This window comes from Dasypus novemcinctus, chromosome 19 (genome assembly GCF_030445035.2).
Source record: "Dasypus novemcinctus isolate mDasNov1 chromosome 19, mDasNov1.1.hap2, whole genome shotgun sequence".
In the NCBI taxonomy this organism is placed as follows: domain Eukaryota; kingdom Metazoa; phylum Chordata; class Mammalia; order Cingulata; family Dasypodidae; genus Dasypus; species Dasypus novemcinctus.
In genome coordinates, this window is record NC_080691.1 from 27,361,972 (window position 1) to 27,370,739 (window position 8,768).

The 8,768-nt window shown below is 51.6% G+C and overlaps 1 protein-coding gene and 1 long non-coding RNA gene across 3 annotated transcripts in view; both read right to left on the bottom strand.

The window, feature by feature from the left end:
* VSIG10 (V-set and immunoglobulin domain containing 10) overlaps positions 1 to 8,265 on the bottom strand; it is a 35,367-nt gene extending 27,102 nt beyond the window's left edge. The window contains exons 1-2 of one of the 2 annotated variants that reach the window (XM_058281431.2): positions 7,902 to 8,265; positions 1,428 to 1,709 (exon numbers count right to left, since the gene is read on the bottom strand). In XM_058281431.2, coding sequence (XP_058137414.1) covers positions 1,428 to 1,709; positions 7,902 to 7,980 — 361 coding nt within the window. In that variant the 5' untranslated portion in view covers positions 7,981 to 8,265. The remainder of the gene's footprint in view (positions 1 to 1,427; positions 1,710 to 7,901) is intronic. The other variant, XM_058281432.2, reaches the window with a different exon arrangement.
* Positions 7,270 to 7,889, bottom strand: LOC139436976 (uncharacterized). The gene is made up of 2 exons (XR_011646508.1): positions 7,637 to 7,889; positions 7,270 to 7,454 (listed from the first exon to the last, which is right to left on the bottom strand). It is a non-coding gene; the product is annotated as an uncharacterized lncRNA (long non-coding RNA).
* Positions 8,266 to 8,768: the final 503 nt, after the last annotated feature.

The window sequence follows — 8,768 nt, forward strand, 5'->3', positions numbered from 1 at the left end:
TCCAAGATCCAGGAGTCTCGCCAGCACTTGGAATAAAATCCCAATCCTCCCCAGTCCCGCCACCTGGTCTGACCCCTGCCTCCCAAACCTCATGCGCTCGAGGCTCCCGACATCCACCGATGCATCATGCTCGTCCCCTTGTGCGCTGACCGCTCTTTCCCCTTCTCCTTCTGCAGCTGGCTCCCACTCGGCGTTAGGCTGGAGGGTCACCCCCTCCAAAAGCGCTTCCGACCCGTGGAGAGCCACGTCGCCCGTCTCGATGTTCCGCATCGCGCTCGTCACTGATAGCGCCTTACGGGTTCACTTGCCTGTTGTCTCTCTTCCCCCACCTAGAATGCCAGCTCCGCGAGGGCAGGCCCCTGGCCTGCCTTGTTCTCTTCTGTGTCCCGGGACCTAGAGGAGTGCCTGGCCTGGAGCAGCGCTCAGTCAGCACACGGTGACTAAGGGAATGAGTCCATTCATTTTACAGGTAAGGAAACGGGTCTGTTCACACAGGTGTCGCCACCAAGCCACACGCCCTGCATATAGGGCATGGATGTCCCTCTACACCAGGGTTGGCAAACCTGCTCTGTAAAGGGCCAAAGAGTAAACGTTTAGGCTGCGCAGGCCATACGAACTCGGATGCTGCCACTCAGCTCTTACATTACAGCGCAAAAGCTACCAAAGGGAACGAGGGGGGCTGTGTTCCAATAAAACTTTATAAACACTGAAATGTGAATTCCATATCATTTTCACATGTCACCCATATTATTCTTCTTTTGATTTTTCTTCCAACCACTGGAAAATATAAAAAATATTCATAGCTAGTGGGCTGCAAAAAAAAAATTTCATAGCTAGTAGGCCACACACAAAAAAAATATTCATATCTAGGGGGTAGGCTGGACGTGACCCGTGGGCCCAGCCCCTGCCCTCAATTCGTGCTTGCTGGTCAACAGATGTGATAGACACTACAGCATAAAAGCCCTGACCTGTGCATCTCTATCCCCGTGGAACAGATGAGGGACACGGAAGCCCGGACACAGTGAGCTCCTTCCTCGAGGGACACTGAAATAGGCAACAGCCCTAGGGTTGAGCTCAGGGAGTCGGACTCGATTATGTTGCTCTCTGACTCCACTGCGTAAGAAAAGTGACACTAACTATGAGAAGGAGAGAAACAAGCAGCTAAAAATAGCAGCTAGTCCAGATGCCAGAAGCCACTTAGAGCACTTTATACAGAGTAACTGGTATATCCATGAGCCCAGAATCCTTCCTATGCCCGTTTTACAGGTAAGGAAATTCAGGTGCGAGAGGCCGTGAGGCTGGTAAGCCGCAGAGCCAGGGAGGACCCCCGGGCCAGCTGACCCCAATGCCTACATGCTTGACCGTGCCCTCCTGCTGTCCAAGGTCTGAGCACCTTGCCTGCCCCAGTCGCCACCCATCCCACTTACTGGCCACCTGCAGCGGCACTTGGAACCACCGAGTCTCATTCAGGACCTCCTGGCACGTGTAGTTCCCCTCATCGCGCAGGCTCAGCCCCTCGACGCGCAGGGAGCCGGCGTCCCCCAGCGAGAAGCGCGGCGCGGCTGGCGGCAGGCCGGGATCCGAGGACAGGAGGAAGTAGGGCTCCGAGTCATTCCGGTACCAAGTCACCGGGCCCCTGGGTCCCGAGACATTGCCACAGTGCAGAGTGACGTTCTCGCCGACTTCTCCCACGATGACGGCCTCCAGGTCTGTACAAGGAAACAGCAGCTGTCACTACCTGTCTCGACCTCCAAACAGCCTCCTTCTTTGACCGGTCCCTCCACAAAAAACAAGGCATGCGTTTTTAAGATCTAACAACTCGCGGATGCTCCACTCTGTTGGGATCAGGGCGGGGCTGCATTCCCAAAGGCCCAGAAGGAAGAGACTAGAAGTCCAGTGGCTCTCAAAAAGCGCGGGGCCTGCACCTGCAGCTCAGCCTCGCCTGGGGCCTGGTTAGAAATGCAGATTCCCAAGCCCCAGCCCAGACGTGTTGGATCGGAAGCGCTGAGGGGCGGGGGAAGGGGCAACAATCCGCTTTACCAATTTCCCGGGGGGCTAAAGCTTGAGAAGCACTGCTCTGGAGGACCACCGCAAGCTGCCACGGGCATGTGCGACAGACTGAATCACGTCCCCCAACAAAGACAGGTTCTTAATCCGGCCCCACACTCATGTGGTTGTGAACCCATTTGCAAATAGGACCTTTGGCAGATGGTATTTTTAGTTAAGCTGTGGCCCTACTGCAGCAGGATGGGCCTTAATTCATAGGGCTGGCATCTTTAAAAAGTAGAAAAAATTCAGCTATCAGAGATGACAGAAGCCAAATGTTTGCAGGTACTGAAAGAGAGAGGACATGTGCAATGGGAGACAGAAGTTCAAGGCCAGGAATCCCAGAGACTCAGGGGAGGAAGCACAGCCTTACCAATGTCTTGACTTTGGACTGCTAGCCTCTGAAACGGTAAAGCAACTGTAAGCCAACCCCGTGCCACATGTCATAGCAGCGTAAGACAGCACGTGGGGCTCAGCCGAAAGGACTGTGCTATGCTGTGCTAAGACTGACAGGTACAAGCACAACCGATCTGGGATAAGCTGTCACCAGGTGAGGAGGCAAATACAGCCCATTTCACTGAGAAGTATCATAATTCCCCAGCAACCTCCACTGTCAAAGCCTGCACAGAGAGAGGCCACAGGAGTAGAAATAAGACATAGCACTTGTTTCAGAAGTATTTTATTCATGCTTTAAGGTTTGATACTTAATTAAAAAAATATGGTCCGAAGAATGAAAGTGGCTAGCCCAAGATCCGACAATGAGCAGGTAGCAGGAAGGGGATTAGAACTTAGACCTCATGTTACCCTCCAATTGGTTCTCCTTCCACCACACCAGAAGTTTCAAAGTATGTGGATATACTGGGGAATTGTGTATGAGAGTATTTCATTTAAAAATAAACTGCCTTCAACAATTGGTACTGGGACATCTGGAAATTAACAAATAAAGGAATGAAGCTGGATCCCTCCCTCACACCACATAAAAAATGGACTCAAAATGGCCCCAGATCTAAATGTAAGAGCGAAAACTATAAAACTCTTAGAAGAAAACAAAGAAATAAATCTTCGTGAACTTGGGATAGGCAACAGTTTCTTAGATATGACACCAAAAGCACAGGTGACAAAAGAAAAACTAGATAAATTGGACTTTGTAAAAATTAAAAGTGTTTGTGTTACCAAGGACACCATCAAGAAAGTGAAAGCAAAATCCAAAGAGTGGGAGAAAAATATCTGTAAATCATATATCTAATAAGGGACCTGTATATAGAATATTTAAAGAACTCAAACTCAACAATAAAAAGGACAAATATAAAATTTTAAAATGGTAAAAAATGTGAATAGGCAATTCTCCAAAGAAAATATACATGGACAATAAGCATAGGAAAAGATGTTCAACATCATTAGCCATTAGGGGAATGCAAATCAAAACCACAACGAGATACCACTTCACAGTCACTAGTACGGCTAAAATCCAAAAGAGAGATAATAATAAGCATCGGCAAGGATGTGGAAAACTCATGCATTGCTGGTGGATTGCAAAATGGTACAGCCGCCTTTGAAAACAGTTTGGCAAATCCTCAAAAAGTTAAACACAGAGTGATCAAATGACCGAGAAATTCCACTAGTAAATACCCAAGAGAAATGAAAGTATATGCCTGTGCAAAAACGTATACATAGATGTTCACAGCAGCATTATTCATAAAAGTCAAAAAGATGAAACAACCCAAAAAGACCATCAGGGGATGAGTAATAAACAAAACACAGATATTCATACAACAGACTATTACTCAGCAATAAAAATAAATGAAATACTGCTACATGCCACCACGTGGATAAAGCTTGAAAACATTATGCTCAATGAAGAAGCCGGACACAGAAAGCCACACAGTATAGGTCCATTTATACGAAATGTCCAGAAGAGACAAATCCAGAAAAACAGCAGGTAGGTTAATGGTTATACAGGGCTGGAGGAAGTGAGGGAAGGAGGGGAGAACAGAAGTACGGGGTTTCTTATTGGTCGGATGAAAATGTTCTGGAACTAGATAGTTGTGATGGTTCCATAATCTTGTTAACATACCAAAAACCACTGAACTGTACACTTTAAAATGGGTTAATTTCATGGTATGTTAAATAAATCTCAAAAAAGCTGTTGGGGAGAAGCGGACCTGGCACAATGGACAGGGCGTCTGCCTACCACATGGGGGGTCCACGGTTCAAACCCTGGGCCTCCCTGACCCGTGTGGAGCTGGCCCATGCACAGTGCTGATGTGCGCAAGGAGTGCCCTGCCACGCAGGGGGTGTCCCCCGTGTAGGGGAGCCCCACGTGCAAGGAGTGTGCCCCGTAAGGAGAGCCGCCCAGTGCGAAAGAAAGTGCAGCCTGCCCAGGAGTGGTGCCGCACACATGGAGAGCTGACACACAAGATGACCAAGATGACGCAACAAAAAGAAACACAGATTCCCGGTACCATTGATAAGGATAGAAAAGATCACAGAACACAGCGAATGGACACAGAGAGCAGGCAACTGGGGGGGGGGTGCGGAGAGAAATAAATAAATAAATCTTTTATAAATAAATAATAAAAAGCTGTTGGGGCACAACTGTAGCTCAAGTGGTTGAGCTCCTGCTTCCCACACAGGAGGTCCCGGGTTCGGTCCCCGGTGCCGTCAAAAAAAACCAAACAAACAAAAACAACAAGTAACAAACGAAAAAACCAACACAGGGGAGCCAATGTGGCTCAGTGGTTGAGCACTGACTTTCCACTTATGAGGCCCTAGTTCCCCAGTCACAGTATTTAAATTTTTTAAAAAGCTATTATGAAAATAAAAACTGCCACTTCCATCTGGGAATCCTTCCCATTTCTAAAAAGAAATTGTAAAGGTCATCTGTATTTACTCTATTGTCTGGTTAGAAGGGTTCTCCTAAGAGCTCTGAAGCCAGTCTAGAGCCACAGGAAGTTCTGACTCTCTGGCCATTTTGGCCACACCACTCCCAAAGACTCTGGAGCCAGGCCAAGAAGGTAAAAAAAAACACACAAAACTAAGCCACTTGCTGAAAAACAGAGAATGTCATCCAACGCTGGAGATTCCAGAACAGCAACACTTTAAACCAGGGGTTCTTAGCTTTTCTGTTCCATGGACCCCTTTGCCAGTCAGGCAAAAACCACGGACCCCTTACTGAGCCCACACTATGCTATTGTTTAATAAATACATCACACCCGCATCAACACATCTCCACAAGAGTAACGTTTTTTTAAATTTCAATTCAAGTTCATGGACCCCTAGTTAGGAACCCCTGCTTTAAACAATCACTGAAAACACCAGGAGGGGACTATTTTTTTAACGATTAGGCAGGGAACCCAAGTTGTCTGGTGGCAATTCCTGGTGAAGAGAGGATGAACTACACAGTTAGAAATATAATGTGTGTTCAAAAGACTGGCAGACCTACCCCTCCCTGACTCCTTGGCAAAGGAAAAAAGGAACGGTGACTTGGAAAAGCCTCATTGAGACTTTCGTCTTGGAACTTCAGCCAACACTGTCTTCTCCTCCAAGGAACAGAATGACAATCACGGAAGAAACCATTTCAATTTCACTACGCGCCCTGGCTCTGCTCTTTCCACTCTTTTCAACTACTGAAGCTGAAGGTGAACTTAGAGATCATCTTGTCCCGACAAGCGGCTGCCAGCAGTGCTGGGGGAAAGACGAGGCTGAGTCTGGGCTCAGTGGAAAAGAGTGCGGTCATTGGCTGGACAAGGAAGGGATGGCCCTTGAGGCGGCACTGGGTCTATTCCTGGAGGTCTACACTCACTGGCTGGTGGGAAATTTGAGTTTCAGGAAGTTATAGGATTTAAGGTCCCACACAAGTTACTGGCAGAACTGGGATTGTCTTTGGGCCTCCAGATCCCTGGGTCCCAGGGGTTCACTCTAGTCCCCCCCGCAGTGGTGACAGGATAAGATGTGGTGACAGTTTGAGCTACTGGAAGTTGTCCACGTGGTGTCCAGAGAGGCCCCCGATGACCTCCAACCTTAATTTCAGAATCTGGAACAAAGGGCCAAGCAATATAAAGGACCGTTTTCCGAGCTGCCCTTGTATTATCATTTATAGAGTTGGGATCATATTCGAATATTTTTGTTTTCCTTGGAACTTTTCCCCAAGAAACAGAGGTGCCAAGAGGAGGCACAAACTTCGCCTGGAGTTGAGTGACAGCAGAAAGACCCGTACCCTGCCCTCCAAGACAACTCCCAACTTGAAAACAACCAACCAAAATACTCCATGCTCAGGAAGCCCTTTGCACAATACACCAAGAGGTGGGTCTGGGCATCAAAACACTGGGCAATCCAGCGGAGGAAAGTCCTCCTCCACTGACCCCTGCCTGATGAGTGACAGCCAGCCTCCCAGGGGTCTGATGTCCCATAGCCCCTGATGCTCACGGTGCAGGAAACATTACACATAGCTGAGGAGAAGAGACTACCTGATAATGACCTTCAATGTCTTGGCCCATTGGGAACTGTCCTGCCCCCTCCCCACTTGCACAGTGATCACCAAGTCAACTGCCCGGAGGGGTCAGAGGTGAGTAATACAAGGAGAGAGGTGGACACTGTTACAAATTTGGGTTCATGAGCCCTAGATGAAGGAGGGTGGGGATACTGTCTAGTTCCAGGTAGAAAAGCAGGTCCTATACTGCCAGATCTTGGAATATTTTCCAAATAAATTGAAAGTCTAAATTATGAGAAATTTTACTGTTTTTAAACAGTTTTAAAATAGGATAAAAATAAGAAATTGTGAGAGCCTAACAAGAAGGAACTTTTGGCACTTACTGCTAGGAAGCTCAGGGCATGAGTTGTGTTTTTTTTAAGTGAAGTTGTAGGCTTAGAGAAAAATCATGCATAAAATATAGAGTTGCTATTCAGGGCACAGTTTACACATCAGCCCCAGAAACTTATAAGAGGAGCTCTGCTGGGTGTGCTGGACTAGGAAGCACTGAAGCCAGCCCTCATGCATCCTGGCAACTCCCCTACCTCCTGGCTCCAATTCTTTTCTTTCCACTCCATTACCCTATTCCTTCACTGCTCGTCACACTCTCTTGCACACAGTAGGGATGCATTTAGTGAATTTAATTCAATTTTTCTTCCATTTTTTTTTTACATCGTACATACTTTTGGAACCATCTTTTTATTTTTGCAAAATGGCAGAGTATAAATGAAGCATTTAGGATCTTTTCCCAATCATTTCAAGTGTGAGGGAAGCTCTCTGTAAGTCTGAAGTTATTTCAAATTTAAAAAGTGGTTGTTTTTTTTTGGTTTTGTTTTTAAGGAGTGGAGGAAGGAAGGGCTTTGACCGCGCTAGTCCCCACATGTCGACTTCAAGGGCATGTTGGGAAATCCACAGGTTACAGGTGTAAGGCGAGTCCAACCTTGGGTCAAAGGAAGGAGAGAAAATCAAAGGGGAAGCTTCGGGTTGAGCTCCAGTGAAGCAGGTAAAACCAGAACACGAATTTAAACACCCGACGCTTTCAGAACAAAACACAACACCAACACATACACACACAATCTCCCCCCCCCCCCCCCCCCGACGTGTGCCGCCCCGTTTTCCCACCTTCTGTCCGCAGGCCCTTCGCTGCTCGCCGGCTGCCCACCCCAGGCGCCTGAGCCTCTCCCGCCCTCCACCCAGCGCCCGGGAAAATTCCTTCCTGCCAAGGGGGCCGGGCTGCGGGCAGGAAACCCTCGACTCTCCCGGGGCGGTTCGCGGCCGCGGCCACCACGGGATGGGGCGGAGTCGGAGGGCACTCGGTCCCCGCTCTCCCCACCCCACCGGTGTCTGGGAAAACCTCGATTCGTCCCTGCAGATCCCGGCTTCTTACCTGCGGCGACCCAGCGGGCCAGGAGCGCCCCGAAGCAGACGAGGACCCCGGGCGCGGGCGCCCGGACGCCTGCGGCCATCTCGCCCCGCGCGGGGCCCTGGCCCCCTGGGGAAGCGCAGGCTCCGCGGGGCTGGGGGTGCGGCCCCCCGCGCCCGCGCTCCTGGGGTCCCAAGCGCTCCTCTCAGACCGTCGGGACCACAGCGTCGCCCCGCTCTCGGCGGCACCCAGGAAGGATGCCCCGCCGGGGACGCGGCCCAGGAGCGCCCCGGCCCGGGCCGGCAGGGCGCGCCCGCCCCCTCCGCGCGCCCGCCCGCTGCGGCTCGCGGAAAACAACCGGAGCGGGGCTCCCTCCCGCCTCCCACCCCGGCGGGAGCCCCGACTTCCTCTACCTTGGCCGGGGAGGAGGGCTCTAGGCGCAGGACGCGCGCCCCGCCGAGGCCGGCGCGGCCGGGGGAGGAGCGCGGGGCTGGGCCCTCCCCGAGGCCAATCGGCCGCCTCCCGCCGGGCGCTTCCCGCTCCGCCGGGACAGCGGTCTGGAGGCGCGGGGACAGCGCGGCTGCCGCAGGACGGTCCTCCCCCCCACCCCGCGCCCCGGCCGGGCGCTGCGGGGCTGCCCAGCCCGGAGGGGCGGGCGCGGGGAGCGCCGGAGCCCGGGGAGCCGCGGCCGGGATGCGGGACCTCGGGGTCCCCTGCGGTCCCCCGCGGGCCGCTCCCGGGATTCTCGTTTTCCTGCGCCCAGGGCGCAGGCCCCGGGCCGCCATCGCCGCCTCTTCTCCCTCCGCGGACGTGGGCGGGAGCAGAGCGACCGAGCGAGGGGCCCTCCGCGCTGCCCGCCCAGAGAGCCCCGAGCCCCCTCTCCGCACCGTC